The sequence below is a fragment of the Ceratotherium simum genome, chromosome 21 (assembly GCF_057802395.1).
Source record: "Ceratotherium simum simum isolate JZ-2026a chromosome 21, ASM5780239v1, whole genome shotgun sequence".
Classification (NCBI taxonomy): domain Eukaryota; kingdom Metazoa; phylum Chordata; class Mammalia; order Perissodactyla; family Rhinocerotidae; genus Ceratotherium; species Ceratotherium simum.
In genome coordinates, this window is record NC_141920.1 from 4,664,247 (window position 1) to 4,686,750 (window position 22,504).

The 22,504-nt window shown below is 43.4% G+C and overlaps 2 protein-coding genes across 2 annotated transcripts; both read left to right on the forward strand.

The window, feature by feature from the left end:
- Positions 1 to 7,211: 7,211 nt before the first annotated feature.
- PRELID3B (PRELI domain containing 3B) lies at positions 7,212 to 17,385 on the forward strand. Its single transcript, XM_004430226.3, has 6 exons — positions 7,212 to 7,325; positions 11,842 to 12,010; positions 13,190 to 13,279; positions 13,696 to 13,766; positions 13,882 to 13,984; positions 15,323 to 17,385. Exons 1-6 carry the CDS (start codon positions 7,294 to 7,296, stop codon positions 15,440 to 15,442), a joined length of 585 nt encoding a protein of 194 aa, XP_004430283.1. The 5' UTR covers positions 7,212 to 7,293; the 3' UTR covers positions 15,443 to 17,385.
- A 696-nt stretch (positions 17,386 to 18,081) lies between these two features.
- On the forward strand, positions 18,082 to 21,837 carry ATP5F1E (ATP synthase F1 subunit epsilon). Its single transcript, XM_004430228.3, has 3 exons — positions 18,082 to 18,239; positions 20,086 to 20,212; positions 21,683 to 21,837. The coding sequence occupies exons 1-2, from the start codon at positions 18,208 to 18,210 to the stop codon at positions 20,207 to 20,209; spliced, it is 156 nt and encodes a 51-aa protein (XP_004430285.1). The 5' UTR covers positions 18,082 to 18,207; the 3' UTR covers positions 20,210 to 20,212; positions 21,683 to 21,837.
- The last annotated feature ends 667 nt before the right edge of the window (positions 21,838 to 22,504 follow it).

Genomic DNA, 22,504 nt, shown 5'->3' on the forward strand with positions numbered 1-22,504 from the left:
CCACCCCTTTGTGCTTGTTTTTAACACAATTTCTTAAACATACATAAAATGTCACACTTCTACAGAAAGGATCTCTTAGGAAGGACCATAATAAAGTAAAAAGCTGACTCTGCCCCAAATTCTGTGAATAGAATCCAGCAAGTATTTATTGCACTTCTACTTATGTTCAGAACATTATAACGTACCCACCTTCTTACGAACGAATAAGGGTGAGCTGCAATGTCACACTCCGTGATGTCAAACATCTGTGCTCTGCAGTGGCTGGACTTGCCACCTACAACTTGAGAAACAAGGGAAGTACACTACACAAGAGTTGTATCATAATGTCACCACCACCACCACCACCACCCCCTCCCTGGTCCCCAAACCATAAGCTAGTGACGAGAGAATAAAGCTGGGAAGTGGAAGGCGACTGTGACAGGAAAGGCACCGCCATCTCTTTGCCTCCATTTTCTAGCTGTAAAACAGGAATAATAGTCCCTACCTCCTTTCTTTACAAGATGTGACACTGGCAAATGAGAAGATACACGTGATGCACTCTGAGCTGCTTTGGAGAAAGACCAGGTATTTATTAATCCCAGAATACTCCCAGGCACTCATTATTGAATGGGTCAGACCCCAGGAGTTTGAAAGAGGTGCCAGTTTGATCCTTTGAAACTGCAGTCAGCTGAACTGCTCTCAGGAAGCGGATTGTGGCTGTAATTGTTCTCTCCTTCGGTGTTCCCGCTGTTGGCCACTGAAATGTTATATCCGAAAGGTCATCAAGATAAAGGTGAGCAAGAATAGGCCACACAAAAAGGCTCTGTCTGAATCCATCCCAGGCCAATATGCAGCTGCATGTGTAATTCCCTGTTTCCAAGGTCCCCTGTGGAAGGGCGTACTTGGAAGGGGAGCCCCCTACAAGGCCTAGTCTGTTTCTAGATTGGTCCATTTGCCTCCAGTAAAGATGGAGAACTAATTTGCCTCCAGCAAAATGGAGGAGACTGCCAAGGCTCTGTCCCCTCTCGTAAACCTAATTATGCCTCTCACGAAGAGGGTGACATCCCCTCTCCCCTGATGACACAAGAGACGAGCAGTCAACTTGCTATGTTGGCCAAGGTCAGCAAATAGTAGGTCACTGTCTGGGTGACTTCAAGTGAGAAATGTCCTTTATAAGGGAAAAGAAAAAAGGACAACGCAGCTCATGTCTATGTTCACACAAATGCTACTCCGAGCCTTCCTTGGTCTTCAGACACTTGGCGGTTGGCCAGTGGATCTTCTTTAACCTTTCCATCTCCTGCGGTGGTAATAGGGACCAAACAAAAAGCCTCAAACGGATGTGAAAGAGAGGATTGTGAGAAGCGTTCATCTCAGGGCACACGTGCATTGATGACATTTTTATTATCCTGGTAAGAATTTCTGGCCAGGTTTTATTGCCTAACTTTGTGTGTGAGTATATATGTGAGGGAGTCTTTTCATGGTAAAAGCTTTTAGCAAGAAAGAGAGTGAAGCTCATTCTGATATGGACGGCCTGTTTATGGGAAGACTGCTAATAAGACAAATTGATTTAGCTTTAAGAAATTACCCTAATTTCTCAGGATAAGGAATTACTGGAATAGTCAAAGTCTTCCCAGGAGAAGAGATTCATTTCTTATGATAGGAATTTAGGGATAACTTGGTTAGATACTTAGGTAAACAGAAAGCAGGGAAAAAAATCATAGAAATAGGAAGTTCTGGACAGTTACCCGAAATCTTCAATCACTAATGGGAATGAAATTGAATTTGACTTGAGATACTTGTTAAATTAGAAGCAATGCGAGATTCCCGAAATGGGGAGGTCTCTTTAGCAGAGAGAAGTGGGTGGGCTCCAGGGCCCGAGGTCCTGGCTGGCCTCCCAGCTCCGCCTGCTTTCCGGTCTGTCCCTCCGGGGCCAGTGAAATCCCCCAGGTAGGAGAGGCCATGGGATGTTGAAGTCTCAGGCTTGAGTTGTGCAGGTCACTTCTCGTTGGCTCATCCTGTGGCCACACGACTCTGGCTCTCCATTTTATGAGGGCTGCTTGGGTCACAAAGTGGAAAGGTGAGAGTGTGTGCAAGGACTCCGCTAGTAGGGCTTCCTAAAAGTGTCTCCAGCATCCCCCTGCCCTCCTTCATCTCTGCTCTTGCTGTTCCTCACCTTAAGTCCTTATTACATAGTTCTCCTAACTGATCTTCCTATGGAGTCCCAGTTCTTGGGGTTTAAGAAAACTCTCATTTTTAGTGTAAAATTGGTGCCCAGTAAGCCCCACCGAACCCACTTAAAACCAACACCAAAATTTCACAGTAAATAATGAAAAACAAAAGTGTGGCTGAGAGTTTATCCTGAAAAATGAAATTAAATTGATGATAGTAAGTTTATATACACACACGCACATATATACATATTCATGTATGAAGTGATACATATACATATATTTATTTATATATATTATGAGATATATATACACACACAAAAACATAACTTAAAATTGCAACTCTATGCAAATACTGGTTACATAGAATGAATCAAGTGCTAGTTTTTACCATAATTTTCCCCACCAAACTGCAAAAAGCACTACACAATATGTTTGAATTTCACAGCCCAATCATAGTGATGGAGATCTTTGCATAAATATTCAAGGATTTGATTAGTTTTCCCACGGGTTTCTCCCAATCCTTAGCTGTTCAAATCATTGCCTTCCGACATGCTTTCTCTTTGGAAACCATCGCTTGTCAATCTTCTCTTCTCAGTTGCTAACTGCCTTCATTCCACGTGAAGTCGTCTACTGGTGCTTCAACGTCTGATGGAGGAGGTCTTGAGCAGCACCCTCCTCAACCTGATGAAACCCTGCATCTTTTCCAAGAGTTTCTGTTTCACTTTCCAACCACTTAGGGTACATTTTTAGCCATGGACAACCAGTGAGAGACTAGCCAGAAAACACGTGGGCTCGACAGATGAGGGTCTAGACTAGTGTTTTCAATGCACACCAAGTTTACAAGTATTTGGTTCAGTAGTGAATATTTTCATGTTTTGATGAGTCTTGCTTCCCTGTGTAGCCACCTTACAGCAACGGCTCAAAAAATGAAGAGTTAGATAAGGAACCCCCCCATCCCTCTAACACAGAGGTTGTGGCTATCATCTGAATGTTTGTGTCCCCTCAAAAGTCATATGTTGAAATCCTAATGCCCAATGTGATGGTATTAGGAGATGGGGCCTTTGGGAGGTCCCCAAATGAATGAGATTAATGCTCCTATAAAAAAGGCCTGAGAGAGCTCTCTATCCCCCTTCTACCACATGAGGACACAATGAGAAGTCAGCAACCCAGAAGAGGACCCACATCTGACCATTCTGGCATCCCAATCTTAAGACTTCCAGCCTCTGGAACTGTGAGAAATAAATTTCTGTTGTTTATAAGCCACCCAGTCTGTGGTATTTTGTTATAGCAGCCTGAATGGAATAAGACAGAAGTCACCATTTTATACTTTAAACTGCAGTTGTGGACACACACATACACACACATACACTACGATTACAAGGTCTATATAAATGCCAAAAGAAGCACAGAGGCAGGAACAAAGCATCGTTCTGAGCTGGGGGAGAGGCATATCAGTGAGGCACTCAGGGGGAGTGGAGTATTTGCACAGTCTCGAGACGTGAGTAAGACTCTTCAGGGCAAATAAGGGGAAGAAGCACTCTGGGCAGAGAACGCCATGTACAAAGTTCAAGGGTGTGGAAACGTGTAGTTGTTGAGGGACAGCGAGTAATGGATCTAGCTGTAGTGTTCAGTCGAGTTGCTTGATGGGAAGACAAAAGATAGAGGCTAGACAGGTAGACTGGGCCAGATTACAAGAACCTGTTAGCTACAGCCCCAGGTTTCTAAACAGCGATGCTAGTGACATTTGGGGCCAAGTACTTCTTTGTTGTGGGGGGACTGTCTCTGTTCTGTGTGTCGTAGGATGTTTAGCAGCATGCCTGGCCTCTACCCACTAGATGCCAGTAGCACCCCGTCCCTAGATGTGACAACTAAAAAGGTCTCCAGACATTGCCCAACGGCCCCTGGAGGAAGTCGCCCCTGGTTGAGAGCCACTGATGTAGTATAAGCTCCATGAGCAGAGGGATGGCCTAGAATAGATGATCTGTGGCTATTTGTTGAATGAATAAATGAAGAGAGCAAAGGCAAAAAAGATCAGAAAGGAGAAAGAATATGTTCTCTGAGTCCAGAAGAAATACAGAGAGGATTGATGAGAACACAAGACATTTTGAAGAGGAAGGAAGGAAAGTTGAAGTTCACAGTGAATTCAGAGACAAAGGTTATTGCTGAGAAGTTCAGAGGAAAAGATGGGTTTGGAGTTTGAAGAGAATGGAAAAGAGTCAAAAGAGCAGCTAGAAATCTTGGAAATCAACCTCAAAGTGAGACATGCCCACTGCTGGAATATATGAAAGAGAAGGGAGTCCACAGGCCTACTGTTTTATATTAATAGTTACGTATTTAGTGTGTATCAAAAAAAAAAAAACGATTTTCTATTGACAGTAGTTATATAAAGTTTCATTTAAAATGTATTTGTAAAGAAGCTGATATAAAAAAATGAAATAATGATGGAACAGGTTAAATAGGCAAATTGTGAAGACAGTATGTGAATGACGGAAGCTGGGAAATAAAAGGAGTAGGGGCCCAACTGAAGTTGGAGCCCGTGAATTCATCGCTTCTCCTGTCTGGTCTGTCTCTGGGCCCCGCTCATGTGGGCCACTACACTGCCTCTTCCCATACCAACCCCTGATCCTGCCTTTCAGCCAAATCCTCCTCTGCTCCTCCCACCATCTTCCATGAAGCCCGCCCAAAGGGGCTGCAGTTCACAGTCATGGGTCTCTCTCCTCTGAACACCTAACCCTTGCTTTAAATATCTTCTAGTTATTTCTTGACTTCTGTTTTGGTTCCTCAGCCAGATGTGAAGTTCCCTGCTGGTAGTAATCAGATCCGCATTCTTCCCTCCCCCAGGCACAGGGAAGGTGGGGATCTGGGGATTGTGTGTCATCACTGGGGCAAGTGCCACAAGAACCAGTCACCTACTTAATTGCTAGTCAGATTAGTGACCTGCTAATGACTTGCCTGTTTCTGTGAGAGGCACACTCAGGGATACAATGCTTAGGTATCTAAAAATCACTAATTTGTTTCCTCTGTGTGTTTCTAAGTGAGTCTCCACGAGACAATACATATAAAGGTCTTGCTTTCCAAATCCAACTATAAGGTGATATTATTTCCACCTTGGAGACACACACAGAAAAGATACTTGGGTCCTAGATCTCCAACCTTCCATGCCCCCATCCCCATCACTCCAGATGTAGTAAGTAAAATCAACAGACTAATAAGGTCTGGGTAGCGGATAGATGTCATTTAATTTTCACAATTTTAAAAAACAGAAATCTTGAACTAGGGGGCAGAATAACATTCTCTAAAATAAACAGAAGTGGAATCCTGGATGGTGAACAGCTTCACAGAACTCCAGGAATAGCAGGGACAGGCTGTTCTGTGCTGATGGTTCCTGAACCAGTGTTTTTAACATTCAGTAACATTAACTTCGCATCTTAATCAAGGCTGAGGCACAGTCTCAGTAGCCCTTAGAGCATTACCTCCCTGAGAATTCACTCTAAGTACTGTAGGTTTGTTTTTTTAAAAAAGTCCTAGGTGCCATAAATTGCACTTAGCAACTACCCAACCATATTATTTCCTTTCTATCTAATGTAATTTTTCTATATAAAGGACTTTGGCTATTTTAAAAAATTATCCTCCCTCCTAAATTAACCTGGCTTTTATTTGTTTTCAACAATCTAATGAGCTAAGAACAAGAATAAGTTGGTGCTTCTAACTAGCTTCTAAGTGACCAGATATAAAGATTTTCCTCCACAGCCATTATTTAAAATGGCAAATTGTTCTGAAGTGGAGGGAGGACTCATCCTGAAAGCTAGGCCGGGCAATCTGTCCACTGGACAATGTTCAGCTGTGGATGAAACCACATGCCATTCCTTCTTGCCTCCTCACTTCTTAGTCATTCATTCATTTATGCAACAAATAATTATTATGTAGGTACCAGAGGAATCATTGAACAAGTCTGGCAAGAACCTCACCCTCAGAGGCTTACAGTTCAGTGGAAGTTAAACAGTTACTAGATGATTTCAGTAATTCATTCATTCCACAAATAATTATTATTTCATTTTTCAATAAAAAATCATTGACCCTTTACTATAGACGAGGCACTGAGAATTGTTATTGAGCAAGACAGGCAATATCCTTGCCTTCAAGGGCTCACATTCAGGTGGAAGTTAAATAAACAAGATGATCTCAGAGAGTAAGTGCTAAGAAAAATGCCACAGGAGGTTGTGATGGAGGTACTAGGGGTTGGAGGATCTGCTGAGGAATGGTGATGAAGGAAGACCTCTCTGAAGAGTGACATCTGAGCTAGGACCCATGCTATAAACCCAGGGCCATGAAGCTTTTCCATCTGTTCCACATAGCACCCATGCTTCCTAACTACACTTCATTTGGGCATTGATCACACTGTCTGATGTTAGTTTCTCCATGTCTATATGTCTTCTCCCCATCTAGGGTCATAATCTCTGGAATGGTTGGTTGGTTAGCTGGTTGGCTGGCAGGATGACTTTTTAGCCTCCATAGTCTCGGTTGAGACAGGAGGCGGCCTGTTGCTGGACTGGACGACTTTGGAGCCTCCACAGTTTGGGTTGCCGCAGGAAGAGGGAGGAATTTTCTAACTCGGTGCCATGAACATTTGCTCAAGTGAAAAGCACAAGGACTATCCGTGTAAGCGGCTGAGTGGACCCCTCAACAGGTGCCGCATTGCAAGGCGCGCAGGGCCCACGCGGACCGAGAGCACGAGAGGCGCCAAACCGCTGCGCCCAGGAACCGGCTGGGCCTGGCCCAACTCTGCCCAGAGGTCAGCGCTCCCGGCGACGCCCGCGAGGGGGCGGGCCGCCCGGCGCTTGCCGCGCCTGCGCATCACAGCGCCCTCCCCGGCGGCCCTGAGCACGGCCCCCGGAACTGCGCCGGCGCGATGCGCCGGGCGCTAAGGGGCGGGGTTTCGTTGCGCCGCGCGCAAGGCTGGGGCAAAACCCGGCCCGGGATAGGGCGTGGGGCAGCGCGTCGGGACGTCCCTCGCGTCGGGCCCGACGGCGCGTGCGCGTTGCGCGGCCGGCGGGGCGGCTGGGGGGCGGGGCGGGGGCAAGTGAGGCCTCTTTGCCTCATTGTCCCCTAGCGACGCCCGGACATCGCGCAGGTCGCCGGCAGCATGAAGATCTGGACTTCGGAGCACGTCTTTGAGTAAGTTTGGGGCGTGGGACGGGTCGGCGGGGACGCGGTAGCTGCGCGGTGGGAGGGCGGGGCGGGGCTGGAGTCGCGGCGAGGCCGGGGCGCCCCTCAGGAAGCTTCCAGGCGCCGGGCCTAGTGGGGAGAGCTGGGCCTGAGTCCCACGGGGCCGGGGCCGCCCGGGCCGCCCTGCGCCCCGGGAAAGGGCCCCAGGGGAGAGGGCCCCGGACCCCCAGGCCCAGCCGCCGCCCCGCCGGGAGGGGGCCAGAGACGGGCACCGGCGGCCTGCCCCCGGGGAGCCCCCTGGGCGGTGGGGCGTCGCGGGGCACGAGGTCCTCGACAGCTCTCGGGGTGTGAGAGGCCCCTCGCTGCCTCATCCGGCCTTGCAGAACCCTCGGGGAACTGGAACCCAGGATCCCGAGAAGAAGGCGTAGGCTTTGGCGAGAGTCAGTCGCCCAGCCAGCGTTTGGGTGGAGCTGCTTACCTCGAACGTGAATTTCTGGTGCGCTCAGGCGACCCGGAGGCGAAACCGTCCCGGCAGCTCGTTGACGTTAGGAACGGAGCCTTGGCATTAGAGTCCAAGGTCCGGCTCCGGCTCCAACAAGCCGTGTGACCTTGGGTCACCCATTTTCATCTGAGCCATGGAAGAGGATGGTATCGGCAGGGCCTGCCGCTCTAAGATGTCTTTGAGGCCACTTTCAGTGACATCTCTTGTTAGCGAGAACTTTTTACTAACGAAAATAGGCCTGACACCAATTGGATGTTGGGAATTCAGTTCTCTTCTGGTTCTGTGATTCCACATGAAAGAGAACCATACGTATAAGCAGCTGTATCTGTTTTGCCTAGAGAGTTAATCAGTTACCCCAGCACTCTTTATTGACTAATCCATCTTCCTCTCCCTGGTTTGAAGTGCCACCTTTGTCCTAAACACTATCGTGATGTATATTTGAATCCATTTCAGAGCTATCTGGTTATTCCACTTATCTTGCTATTGTTGCCACACTGCTTTAATTTTTATAGCTTTGTAGTATGTTTTGGTTTAACCATTTGATTTTTTTAAGTGTTTCCAAGAGCAATTTTAAAAGAAGCTGTAAACTTTTTACATACTCAGTGAATCAGACACATCCGAGTCCACTGGATTCTGGAAAGTATAGAACATTAGAATCAGAAGGAAGGTTTCTTTTCTCCCTAATGTTTACCATCTTTCTGGAGAAAAAGACCCTAACTTTGTCGTCTTTCTGATGTTCTTGAACGCGGTCACATTCTTCACTACTCCATTTCAGCCCTTGGGGTAGTGGATGGTTTCTTCCTTGCAGTCCTCTTCCAGCTTTCAATACTTCAACAGGTCTCCTTGGCACCGTCTCCTTAGAACTTTCTTCTCTCTGGCTTGTCCCCTTCTTCCCTCTCCTCTCTTTCTGCCCCTTTCTTCAACGTTTCCCTCTTTTTCCCCTTCAGTGAAAATGTTCCATGAGATTCTATTGTTGGCCTTCTTGTCTTGCATTTTGTCAATGATTCCTAATCTTTCTTTTTTCTCTTCATCACAGACCTCTCAGATTTGATGAAAGCTCTGGGACCCTCCTCCCAGAAGATAGACATATTTAAATAAATGCTGTACATGTTCTGGGAGAAGAAGCCCTGATCCTGATTCTCCTCAGATAATCTGGGCTTTTCCATCAAGCTCCCAGCTGATATGTAAACATTGGTGGCACCCAAATCTGTACCTTGGGCTCCACCTTCTCTTGAACTTCAAATTCTTTTCTTGTTTTTTGTTTTTTTTGTGAAGAAGATCGGCCCTGAACTAGCATATGTTGCCAGTCCTCCTCGTTTTGCAGAGGAAGATTGGTTCTGAGCTAACATCTGTGCCCATCTTCCTCTATTTCATTTATGGGCCGCCGCCACAGCATGACTTGACAAGTGGTACATATGTCCCAGGATCTGAACCTGCGAACCCTGGGCCACCGAAGCAGAGAGCCTGAACTTAACCACTACACTATGGGGCTGGCCCCCGAACTTCAAATTCTTATTTTCAGGTCTTACCAGACATCTCTGCTCACATGCCCCACAGGATCTTCAAACTCAGCATACCTGAAATTTAAGTCGTCATTTATTCTCACAAATCGTACTGTTTCCCTGTGTTTCCCATCTGAAGTTGTTGCTTTCTAACAACATCTAAGTTGTCATTCTGTGTCTTACCCATCTTTGATTTTCCAGTACTTCCTTCTGAGGCCTAGCATAAAGTTGGCATCCAGTTGAAGTCATTCATTGATTCCTTCAACAAATGTGAACGCCCACTATGTGCCAGGCACTGTTCTTGGGATTCTTTACACTTTGGTAAATAAGTCAAGACATTGTTGCTGCCTCCGTGGAGTTAACAGTGTCCTACACCTCGTTTTATAGGTGAAGAAATTGGACAGGTCAGTAAGCCACCAGGTTCTCATGACTGCCCTTCTGGTGCCATCTTTGAGTGTCTCCCAGTGTGAGGTGTTTTCACACAATTACATTGATAAAGTTAAAACTAATTGCTGGAACACTGTTAATCATAATATGCATCCTTTGTAGCAGTTGAGCTGGTTATGTTTCATAAAGCTGTCTTAGTCCAAGCTAAGTCAACATCGATGTTTTCAAGTTGGCTCAGAGAGGAGAGAAGAACTAAATTACAAATAATGTGTAACCATCCTGAAGCCACGTAATTATTAATTTTTTAGAGGGGATGGGAGAAGAGATAAGTGCAAGGAAGCCAGCTAACCATGGTGTATGACTAGATGGAGGCAGGGAAAGGGTTCATCTGATTTTCATTTTAGATAGTTGCCTTGGTAATAATCAAGAGTGCTCGGCCTGTATCACTTCTATTTGTGGGGACTGTTTATAGTTATGAAGTAGCTCAGCTTATATACCTGCATTGATTGCTGAATAAGGCCTGAGATTAAAAACAGAATGAGGTTCATTTATATAATAATATAGCAAAAATGAAAACATTAAAAATAATGTCACTGGTTGTCCTGGGTTCTGGGAAATGAATGGTGTTGAGATTTTCTTTCTGTCAACAAGAAGTATTTATCAGGCTTAGTTCTCTGAAAAGTTGAAATAGATTAATGCCTACCTGTTTTGCTTTTAGAAAAATAAAAAGTAATACTGTGTGTTCTATCAGCAAATGTGGTTTGAAACGTCATTTCCAGATCTTGTCTTTTTCCTTTCAATGAAGACAGGATCACAGATGGATAGTCTAGAATCAGATTGCAGGTGGACTGTCACCTTTAATACTCATTATAGTTAATAAGGAGCTCTTTTGAAAAGAGTGTCTTTGTACAAACATCTTATTCACATAACTTGTGAAGTGAACAAATGTACATCATGTTTTGAATCACCCAAGCACATGTGCTTTTTCAAGAAGATAAAGGTGCTGCAAGTTCCATCATATTGTTACCGTTTGAATCCTAGATGATAAGCAAATGCTTATTATATTAAGAGAGAATATTAGAGAATAGGATTTTAGGAGTGCCTTAAAAACATTGTATTGAGTGACTTTTTCAAAATAGAAATCAGAATCACTCCTTTGAGGAAAGCAATGGATTAAGATTGACTGGAGCAGCCAGAGTTTCTTATTACTCTAATATAGATAAAAATACGTTTTTAATATTACAGTATTTAAATCAATAATGCTTTGGATCTTTTTGTAATGCCTATAAGAATTCACTGGTGCCTATAAGTTTTTTGGCTCGTTACTTCTTTATAGCTTCTTAGACTTGGAGTCAGACAAAAGAATAAATGGTAAAGTAATAACAATTTTTGCTGCTTGTTTCTTTAGAACATAATTTTTAAATACATTTTTATGAATCAGTGGTTCTTAGAAACAAAATGTACAGTTAAAGTGAACACAGGTAAATAGCAAAGATTGCTTAAGAAACTGTACTGTAATGCTCCGTAGTCTATTTTAATCTTCATAGACATCAATTGTACCATATAGCCTGTGTGCTGAAAAAATACTGAAGTGTATGCATATTCAAAATGTAGATTGAGGGCCGGCCCCGTGGCTTAGCGGTTAAGTGTGCGCACTCCGCTGCTGGCGGCCCGGGTTCGGATCCCGGGTGCGCACCAACACACCGCTTTTCCGGCCATGCTGAGGCCGCGTCCCACATACAGCAACTCGAAGGATGTGCAACTATGACATACAACTATCTACTGGGGCTTTGGGGAGGAAAAGGAGGAGGATTGGCAATAAAAAGGAGAAGGCTCTGACAAGCTCAGAGCCGGTCTTCCTCAGCAAAAAGAGGAGGATTAGCACGGATGTTAGCTCAGGGCTGATCTTCCTCACACACAAAAATAATAAATAAATAAAATAAACCCATAATATACAGTTAAAAAAAATATATAGATTGATCCCCCAAAGTCATCTTTCAGTCAGTTTCAGAAAATCATTTTCCCTAGGTAAATTAATTAAACTTCAATTGTAAAGAATAATTTGATGGGTTATAGAAATGGCTTAATTTATATGCATATTTTTAAACGTTTGATTTTTGGTTCATATTGGCAGCCACCCATGGGAAACAGTTACAACAGCTGCAATGCAGAAATACCCAAACCCTATGAACCCAAGTGTGGTTGGAGTTGATGTATTGGACAGACATATAGATCCCTCTGGAAAGCTGCACAGCCATAGACTTCTCAGCACAGAGTGGGGACTGCCTTCCATTGTGAAATCTGTAAGTGTGTCTTTATTCCTGTAGAAATGTGACTGCTGTAGAGAAGTTTTCTAAACCACATTATAATTTCAAATAGGTTGTGGGAGCCAATTCTGAATGTCATTTTTGCATCAGTTCAAATTGTATTATAATAAACTTGAGTTATGAGTGTATAATGAATTGGAAATATTATTACAGTCTTCATGAAGGCACCCGATAAAACCTTCTGAAGGAAGCCAGCTAATGCTCTAATCTAAGAGGAGTTATATTCTGCTTTTCGTACTTTTGCCAGCAACTGGAACCAGTAGTAAGATTGGGAAGTGATGGTCTGGTGGTGATTGTCAGCTGACAGTTGCTGTAGTCAGTGGTGGGTCGTGCACATTAAGTGAGGAGTGTATTCTCAGGCTTTGCTTTCGCCACATTTGTTCCAAGGTCTGGTACTCCTCATACATTTAAAAACGTAATGCTGTTCAGTTACAAATCAGCAGGCTTTAGTGAGACAATTTAACCAGCAAGAAACTGGAATGCCAGGTTATCATACTGTGAGAAAACTCTGGTGTGATAAGTGGACCCAGTTTTCTGTAGAGGTTCTCTTTCTAGGAGGTAGGTTCACTCAGAAAACTAAAGTGGACATTTTTCGGCAGAAACCTGCTGATTGCTTCCTTTGTACAAACCATTACATTGGATAGTGGGGACACAGAAATGAGCAAGATCAGGGGATTGGCTTGGGGTCGGAGCAGAGGGAGTGATCCTGGATGTGATGTATTATTCTCCATCATGAGATGGCTGCTTTTCTGTCTGGAAAATGAAGCCACGGCACCCTCTCCCTTGGACTGCTCTAGGTACTTGTGAGCTCTCCTTTTTCTCGATGCCGTGTTTCCCCAGATATTCTGATTTCCGTGTTCAGGCTCACTGCTCCATCGCCCCTTGGCAGTTCAGCATCCTGCCTTATATTGCATGCATTCTCACTGGGCTGGTTGCTGATTGCTCTGGGAAGTCTTTTTTGTGTCTGGCAGTCTCATCCATGATGTGTGAATTCCTGTTACCCTCCTTTCTGACCTTTGTCTGATTCCTCATGTATTTTATGAAACAGATTTTGGGTTCAAGATATTAACACATTTTTACCTTCAAATAAAATATTGATACACTTGTTAAGAAATCCTTACTCCTCTGATTACTAATTCTGAATGTTTTACTTAGCTTATTGGTGCAGCAAGAACCAAAACATATGTGCAAGAACATTCTGTAGTTGATCCTGTAGAAAAAACAATGGAACTTAAATCTACTAATGTAAGTTTTGGCTCCCTTTTGTTTTAATTGTAAACTCTTTGGCTTAATTTCTTGTCTCTTTCGTGGTTGATGTACAGATGAGTCTATGCCCTTCCCTGTGGTTGAGGAAATCAGTACTTAGAGCTGTGTCGTCTGTTTGCAGCTGAGCCTGCCTCTCGTTTCTGGGGGACAGCACTCAATGAAGTGAATGTGGGATCATGTGCATATTATACTATTACAATACTTTTGTCAAATTTATCATTTTTTTAATAAAAAGTGAAATTTTCAATAGTGGAATTTAAGTTCTATTTACATAGTAATATCAAAGTGGTTTATTGTTGTTTTGTATGTTTAGCTAGCAAGATTTTGGTTTGTGAATTTATTTTGGAAATCTGGTTTCCAAAATGATTTGACTTTTTTAAATTATTATTCTATAGATTTCATTTACAAATATGGTTTCAGTAGACGAGAGACTTGTATACAAACCACATCCTCAGGACCCAGAAAAGTGAGTAAAAAGGTTTTAACAAAGTTAGTTTACAGCATGTTTTAATTTTTTTATTAAATACTTCTCTAAAAACTGAGAGGTCATTTTGAAGCTGTGTGAATGTGTTTTGATCCAGGACAGTTTTGACTCAAGAAGCCATAATCACTGTGAAGGGCGTCAGCCTCAGCAGTTACCTTGAAGGACTGATGGCAAGTACGATATCTTCAAATGCTAATAAAGTAAGTAAGGCTGCTCCCCGATTGCTATTCTTCCTGGGTTTCATTTCCCGGAAGAGCTCAGCACTGAACGTATGTCTGTCTTCACAAGCCGCCTCTCGACTACCGTGCACTGAGTACCCACACGGGCAGGTAGCTGTGTAGGCACTGGCCCGGCACACCTGGGTCACCGCCAAGTCGGACCCTTCCCAGCCTTTCAACCTCGGGCGCTTACCTTAACCCCTCTGTGCGTTAGTTTCCCCTCTGTGAAGTGGAGATGAAAATTACCCATTTTACAGGGCTGGGCATGAAGAGTAAATGAGATAACAAGTGGAAAGCATGTGGCCCAGGGCCTAGCACGTGGGAAGTGCTCAGTGATGTGTAGCCCTGTGTCGTTAATTTAAAGCACTGATTCTCAACCTTTTTTCATTATCCTCTCCCCCTCACCCCTAGATCCATTTGAGAGAGAGAGTCTGTGCTTTATACATAAAAAGAGATTTTTTCCACCCCACCCTGCATGATTTAAAACAAGTAAGTTTAGAGAAAGAGATGCTTAATGCACTGTTTTATAACACATGCTGAATCATTCAACAGTCAAAAGATATTCATAGATGCCTTCTCTGTGCCAGGCAGAGTGCTAGGCTAGACTGGGGATACAGCGGGGAACAACACAAACGTGGTCCCTGCCCTCGTGGAACTAAGAGGAAGGCGACAGTAATCACACAACACGGCATTAGGAAAGGAAAAATACAGAAAGGTATGAGAGTGCTTACTGAGTGTTCAGTAAGTGATGTTTCTCCGAGTGCTGAATGAGGGGCGGGTTGGTTGTGAGGGGTGTGCTAGGAAGCATTCCAGGCAGAGGAGCTGCATGTGCAAAGCCCTGAGACAGGAAGCCTGAAATGCTCCTCTTCCTTTTCCTCGAGGAACTGCATAGAGCACCAATAGAGCCCCAGGAGAGAGTGGTTGAAGAGGAAGTCAGGGAGCAGATCTTTCAGGGCCTTCCTTGTACAGGGTTTTGGTTTAAAATATGGACATGAAAAGGAAAAAGGGGTTTGACCTTACCCCCAAAAAGGGGACCACTCTAATCATGAAATAAGTAAAACATCACTGTCATTTAATTGTAGGTTCTTTTGAGGTCATCTTTTGCATACAAAATAAAAATCAGTTTATAGATCAAGCCAGATGCTAAAGGCATTTGGTATTTGGTAAATAACATTAAAGAAGAAAGAGCAAGGACAAAAGCGATCCGTCCTGGTGGGGTTTAGTTATACTTGTAACATTCCTTGTTACTTCTTGATGTGCCTTTCGATATGTGCTTTTGCTGTCACTCGATAATAGTAAATGTATTGGGTTTTTTTTAAGGGCCGAGAAGCAATGGAATGGGTAATACGTAAGTTAAATGCTGAGATTGAAGAATTGACAGCTTCAGCAAGAGGGAGCATCAGGACACCAATGGCAGCAGCAGCATTTGTAGAGAAATGATGATGAAAGCTGATATACGACCCTCAGTCCCCCAGGTCTCTGCAAGCTGACAAGATATTTATTTGTTATTTAAAAAATACAACAATATTTTAGGTAGAATTTTTTTTAATAAGCTAGAAAAAGGCTATGTGACTTGTGATCAAAACAAAGAGGTACAGGTTTTCTAAATAAAAGGGATCATCTGAAATTAGTGTTGTTTGAAATGACCGTCTAATTTTGAGGATTCCAGTATTTATGTGAAAATTTAAGTTTTTGAAAAGTACTTGGTAATAGGTTTTGGCATTTTAAATCTCCTTAAGGTAGAATTTTAAAGCTTTTCATGCATTGGAACTCTACCTGGCTTTGGACCAACCCCAGAACAAAGCAGAGCCTCCTCTTAAATACACACAGTTGCCCTGCTGCGGGAAACTTCAGGAGCTTGCATGAGGAACTCACTTTTTTAAAAGAAGAGATTGTATAGTTTTAAAAGACATTAATTTGTATAAAATAACTTGCTCTGCTATAAACCACCATTAAAAACCAGTGTTTTAATTTGGTACTTAAATGACATTTTTGGAGTGAAAATTATCACTAATGTATGACTTCAACAAAAATATGATTTTATTGTATCAAAGAGTACTGTATTGATTTGCCAAAGTTTTATAACTTAGTAAAGGTATTACCTTCCTTGGATTTGTACTTTATGACTTAGTATGCTGTACCGTGGGTTGGTTATATTAACTGAAAAAATAAAGTCATTACCGGAATTTTGCAGCATTCTAAACTTAAACAGAAGAACAGCTGTTCACATCTTTTAGCATTTCACATTTGCCTAACTTATAAATTGCCATGTGTCAAAATCATGGTTCTGTAATTGCTAAAGCATGATATGTCAGGTTATTTGAATATAATTAGTTTTTGAAGTAATTGTGACCACAAAACATCTTTTTTACATGAAGAGCTGTACATCATTTGAAATTACTCAAATGACGTCTTGATCTGAAGCATAAATCCCAGGTACTTAATGTTTTTAATGATGTGCCGCTGCGGGAGTGGGGGCCGTGGTGGGGGAGAAAACAAGAATAATGAGGAGAACACAAGCATTGCCCTAGACCAACCACCACGTGAACTGCTTTGCAGCTGTTATTTATGGGAAATCCTTATTTTAGACTCCAAAAGGCAGCTGCAGTCTCAAAAACAATCCGGGAAATGTATTTTGTTTCCTATTTTGTAGCAGGCAGTTACCACCCAGTAAATCATATCTTTGATACCTGCGGTTGTTGCATACCGAGTATTTTTGTTAAAAGGTGATGAGCTCTTGCCTTTATTTTACAATGCTTCGTGTGATAAACTTCTCATCAGGTTTCCTATAAGAGAAACCAGGTAATATATGTACATAAACCACAGAAATAGTATACCAAACTATTTAAAAATTAGTGTTTTTCTACTTGAAATACTGTTTAGCTTAAGACTTCTTAGGGCATTTGTAAAAACAAGTTAAATCCACTAAGGTTTTGATTACTTTTTGTAACCAGAGATGGCTTTTTACAACTGAAATAACATTTCAGCTAAACAAAACATTGCTAAATATTGAATTTGATAAAAAGTTGCCATGTATAATTTCTGTAAATTATGCTTGTTCTCAAAAAGATGTAGTGCCCTAATGATGAAAAGATTTCTAACAAGTTTTTATCTTGTTTGATTTTTTTAACTGATCTAATGGAAAAATTCAGTAAATTTTCATTTTCCAATATAGTTAGTTTTAATAGCTGGTAGTTTGGGCTTTTACCTGTTAAAATATAAACACACAGCAAGCAAATGCATTTGAGAGGACTAAACTGGAATAGCGTTCGTAGATTAGACTCTTGAACTGTGGAGCATCTTATCCTATTTAATATTAAAAATGCATCTTACGTGAATTAAGAAAAACTTTTTTGTTAATAAAAAATTCGTTTTAACTATGATGTTTTTCCTGATTATAGTTTTTTTAATAAGTGTGAAAAGCAAAAGTAGTTTTGTTCCTTGTAGCCGGCCCTGCGCTCTTCCCTTCCCTACAGCGCGCGCGGAGCCGAGGGGTTTCGTAGCAGCTGTGGGATCGGCCTGGCGCCTCCCGCCCCTTTTCCCTCCGATTTTTATTCCCACTCCTTCCCGGCCAACTGTTTTGCCCCGTCTCGTCCCACATCATGAGCGGTCCTAAAACCCCGGGAAATGTCGGGGAGTCGCGCTCGCCGGCCGAGGTCCACTTTGTTCGCTAACTCGTGGGGTGGACATGCTCAAGTGTTCGCAATGTCAACGTCCCGACGCGGCCGTCTCCCCATGAGCCCGGGGGCGCCGCCGTGGTCTGGACCCCGGGGTGAGGGTGCACCCCGACACCGGACTCCGCCGCGGCTTCGCGACTCGCACTCCCGACACCACGCGGTCTGCGTTCCCTCCAGCTCCCCTGTTTCCCCGGCCGCTCGGCCGGCTACTACGGAAGCTCGCGGGGCACACACTCGGGGCGCCCGCGGAGCCAATAGGCAGGCGCGGCCGCCCGGCCCGCCCGGGGATTGGCTCCCGCGGCCCAGGCCGCGCGCCCCCATTGGCTGCCGGCGCCGGGGGGGATTCCGCGGCGGGGCAGCAGGGGCTGCTCGTGAGGGCGGGGCGGGGCAGAAGGCGGCGGGATTGGCAGGCCCGGAGCCCCGCCCCTTCCGCTTTTGAGGCCTGACCTTCCTGCAACTGGGTCGCGCGCGGAGCCGACATTGACGCGTTCTCGCGATTCGGCCCGAAGCGCCCACTCTCGCGACATCATGGTGGCCTACTGGCGACAGGCTGGACTCAGGTAGGACCGGGCCTCGGGGGGAGCGGGCAGGGAGGGCGCGGGGGTCCCGGCGCGGGCCGGGGTCGGAGGTCACGCGGAGCGCGGCGGGGGTCGGGGGCCGGGCGAATGCGGCCCCAAGATGGCGGCCCGCGGACGGGGAGGCCGGGGCCGGGGTCACAGCCTCGGGCGTGCACGCGTCTTGTCTGTGCGACGGGCCGGTGCTCCTGCCTTTGCTGCTCTTCGGGGTTCAGCCGAGCCCCTGGCGCGTGCGCTGCGTCCCCAGAGACAGCGGCTGTTCTGTGCAGGGCCCTCGTCCTGCCGAGTTGCACTCGGTTTCTGTTGTAGCAGTGATGTAGTCGCGATGTAGCTACACAGAGCTCGGGAACGAGGAGTACTGGAGAGAGTGCTCTCCATGTGACCGCTGTCAGCATCTGTGGCCTTTCTTTCCAGCATCAAAGTGGGGCCTTTTATGATGGGGCACACTTTTTTTTTTTTCACTTTACCCTTTAACTCCTCTTGCTCTCAGGTTTCCTTGTCGTTAAAACGGGTGAAAGCCCTTGGTAAACTGTAGAGGGCGCTGCACAGAGGTGAGTGGTTGCTCTTGGGAAGCTCAAATATGGAACCCATTTGAGGAGCCGGCGCCCAGGGAGAGGGGCAGCCGTCGGTCAGGTTATCACACCTCATGTCTTTGCCTGTGCACCTAGTTGAGCGGGCGGCGTGCCTCGCCCCAGGTGACACACCTTGTGACTTGACTAGATAAAGTAGCACCTTCTGGCGGTGACATTCTGGGGGTATATGACTGTGGGGCAGCTGAGCAACCCAAGAGTTTCCTGACTTGTAAGGTCAAGCACAGGTTTGTAGAATTGGAAGGATGATAGTCCCAGTAACAGATACCATTTATTAAGCACCTACTATGTGACTGGTGTGGTGCTCCGTGCTTTTCATACTTTGTCTCTCCTCCTCCCAACGACCCTGTGGAGCAAGTGTTATTATTCTTCTATTTATTCTGCTGTTTCTGCAGGTGAATCAACTAGCCAAAAAGATAGAACAGCCTGAAGGTCACCCAGTCAGTAAGAGTGCAAGCAGTGGAACTCCTACCTCTTGGCCAAAAAAAAAAAAAAAATCTGAAACATAGAAAAATAGACAGCAGCACCCTCCCACCTTCCTGTTTTCACGAAGTGTAAAAAGTGAGCTGACATCTTTTGGAAAATAAGATGTTGATGGGAGTCCATCTACCAAACAGGAAGCAGGCTGCTAGATATTTTGCTAGAATTGATGATGTGCTCTAAGGACTTTTCACTTTAATTTAGAAAGCTTGATTGGGAAGTATTTTCCATGGCAGACTTGTGAAACAGAATCCAATATTCTCAGGAAAGCCTTTAAATAATTAGAGGAACTATTTTAACTGAAAATGGGTTTTTTCCCTTTTAATTATATATTTTACCTTGTAGGAATAATATAATTTAAAAATTTTTTTAAGTAAAGAAATGGAAAAAAAATCATTCATGTTATAGCCTCTGTTAACATTTTGGTCTATTTCTTTTCCTGTGCTGAGGGATTTTTTTTTTTTAAATATCTATGCATCTTTTATTTTAAATTAATATGTATTAGAGAGAAAACAGTACAAAGAAGGAAAACCAAAGATCACCCACCCTAACACCAATTAAGACTTTAGTACATTTCTTTCTAGTCTTCTTTTTCTTTGTGTAGAATCCTTTTAGCATTCATCATTTTTAAATCCAGTTCTGCAATAATGTACAATCAAACTGAAATTAACAAGTATGGGAAGAAAAACAAAACACAGTAACACAACCAATCTGGCTGAATTGTTGATTCATAACTTATATCGTCTCTCATTTTCTCCCAGCTACATCCGATACTCCCAGATCTGTGCAAAAGCAGTGAGAGATGCACTGAAGACAGAATTCAAAGCAAATGCCGAGAAGACTGCTGGCAGCAACGTAAAAATTGTGAAAGTGAAAAAGGAATAATCTGTAAGTTACTGATTTATTTAGAAGAGTTGCATCTTACATTTTTAAAGCACTTTTAAAAATCTAATTTTAGTTTTGAGTTTTGTCCATTTTTTGGTTAGTACATTTAGAAGTTAGTTAGTAGGATAATAATTTAAAGCATACAGGTTTATAGAAGTCCTGTGGCTTAAGAGAAAAATGTCATTTCGGGCCCTGACAAGCAGAGGTAATTGGCACATTGATAGTCAGTTCATTTAGCAATGCTCAGGTAAAGAGCTATCTGATTTTAATTAAAACTATTTCATTTGTCTGCACAAAATAAAATAATTTAGAGGATAATCTCCCCACTTTTGTAATTGCTATTGGAGTTACATAACAGTTGAGGAGCATGAAAAATTATAGTTCTTTACGTTTTTATTTCCCCTACGTCTGCTAATATTCTTAGAAATCACCACTTTCTGAACAGGAGGGCTACAAATACAGACAAGGGTCCTGCTATTTTATCAAGCAATGAAATCTGCAAGACCCTGCGGTAAATACTATTTTGCTAAATTTATTAGGCTTTCGGAGAGTTTGGTTCATTTTACTTTTCCAAAGATGTTGGCAATGTAAAGTTAGATTCTATGCAATAAAAGACAGGTTTATACAGTTGATAGTTTCAGACTTTGTGCTCCAAACTACTAAAGTGATTTGATCTCTAAACTACTTTCTTGACATTGTTATTTCAGAGATAAGCAAGGCAAACTACCAGAGAGATGTTTTTCAGATTTAATTTTCTTGTTTTGCTTTAAAAAAGCTTCAGACCCACAGTAGCAAGGAAATGTGATAAATATTCGTCCTTTGGCAGCTTGTGGTTATGAGCAATTTTACTTATTGGAACTGTCTCCCCTAAGCTCTTTTCCTTTTCATTTTGAATTAGTAAATATTTTATTATGAGTCTAGAGATTCAGTGTTTTGAATTTAGCCCTTTTCTAGGGGCTCTCTGTCTAATCTCATGATCTGAGTGATGAGACCTGGTTTTGTGTCGGGGTGTTTTGTTTTAACAATGAGGTAACTGAGAGAATTTCTTAGCCTCTGCAGCATAGCTGAGCCAGACTCCGCATCTAACTCTCTTGACCTTGTGATGTCCTTGGGGTCAGGAAGTAGTGTCCAGCTCCCATAATCAAAATGTTGACAACTCCATATGTCCTGCAGGGGATGCAGCCCCCACCCCATCAGCACAGGGGCAGATTTTACTGTCTTTTAAAGGCGAAGTAGTTTCTTTATTGCTAGGAGGGTGTTTGGTTTTACTTAGCAGAGAAGTGCCTGTTCGGTTAAGGCCATGTACGTGAGCTTGTTAACAGCCGAGAGCCAGGGTTCATCATCCCCCGAGTGAATTGAAGCCACAGTTATATTACACAGTTCATTATAAGAAAGTTATTTTCCATATTCATGTTGGATTCTTAAGAAAACACAAAGGACTAGCAACTGTTGCCTTTTCTTTTTTCCTCCTAGACCCTGACTAAAGCTTGAAATTCTCCATTTTCAAGGTGAAGATGTGTGGGCACATGTTATGGCAGATTGAAAATGATCTCACTTCATGGGAAAAAAAAATACCTGTCTTGCTCATAGATTGACAATGCCAATAAATTGAAGTATGGTTCACTCTTGCTGCTGGTTTTTGGTTTCCATTGGACCTTTATTTTTTTATGGAAACTATCTGCACAACTGCAGGATTATGACCATATGAACTGGGGTGCCTTAAGGGGCGGGGAGGAGCAGGTTTAATGTCTAGGGCTCTTAGGGATACAGAAAACATTTTGAAAATGTCTCTGAATAGAAAGTTCTCTTTTCTATGACTTGAATTGACGAAATTAGACTCTGTCACTGAGCCTCTCTTGTCCATTATCTTTGAATTGCAGAAGCCGTGTCAGAGTAGTGGGTGGGCTGTTATCCGCCGGCCTCATCCTCTTGTGCAGGCAACAGTATTTCTAGGTAGTGCTGCTTAGCCAGTAGCCTAAAAGAAAATAATTCTTAATAGATTAGAAGAAAAAACACACATTTTTTATTCTGTACTTAAAACCTATAGAGAAGAACTATTAATGTTGGAATTCATCTAAGCACAAAATGCTTTTCATGTTTTTTTATAAATGAATCTTTATCTTCTGGAAGCATTTCTCATAGGAAATGAGGCAAAGCTGTTCAATAACTTGCTTATTGAGTTGATGGCCAAGCTGAAATTAAAATCTAAGATTCTTGACTGCAGGTCTCGGGCACGATGATTTCAGCAGTTCGATGGTGTTTGCATGGTGATTCGTTTATTTGTTAAATATTTAG

What these genes read in the sequence shown, in the direction of transcription:
- PRELID3B (XM_004430226.3), top strand. Translation starts at nt 7,294, where the DNA reads ATGAAGATCTGGACTTCGGAGCACGTCTTTGA. An exon ending in CATCCTCAGGACCCAGAAAA is followed by an intron (nt 13,767 to 13,881) that starts GTGAGTAAAAAG and finishes GTTTTGATCCAG; the next exon opens with GACAGTTTTGACTCAAGAAG. An exon ending in TATCTTCAAATGCTAATAAA is followed by an intron (nt 13,985 to 15,322) that starts GTAAGTAAGGCT and finishes GTTTTTTTTAAG; the next exon opens with GGCCGAGAAGCAATGGAATG.
- ATP5F1E (XM_004430228.3), top strand. Translation starts at nt 18,208, where the DNA reads ATGGTGGCCTACTGGCGACAGGCTGGACTCAG. An exon ending in TGGCGACAGGCTGGACTCAG is followed by an intron (nt 18,240 to 20,085) that starts GTAGGACCGGGC and finishes ATTTTCTCCCAG; the next exon opens with CTACATCCGATACTCCCAGA.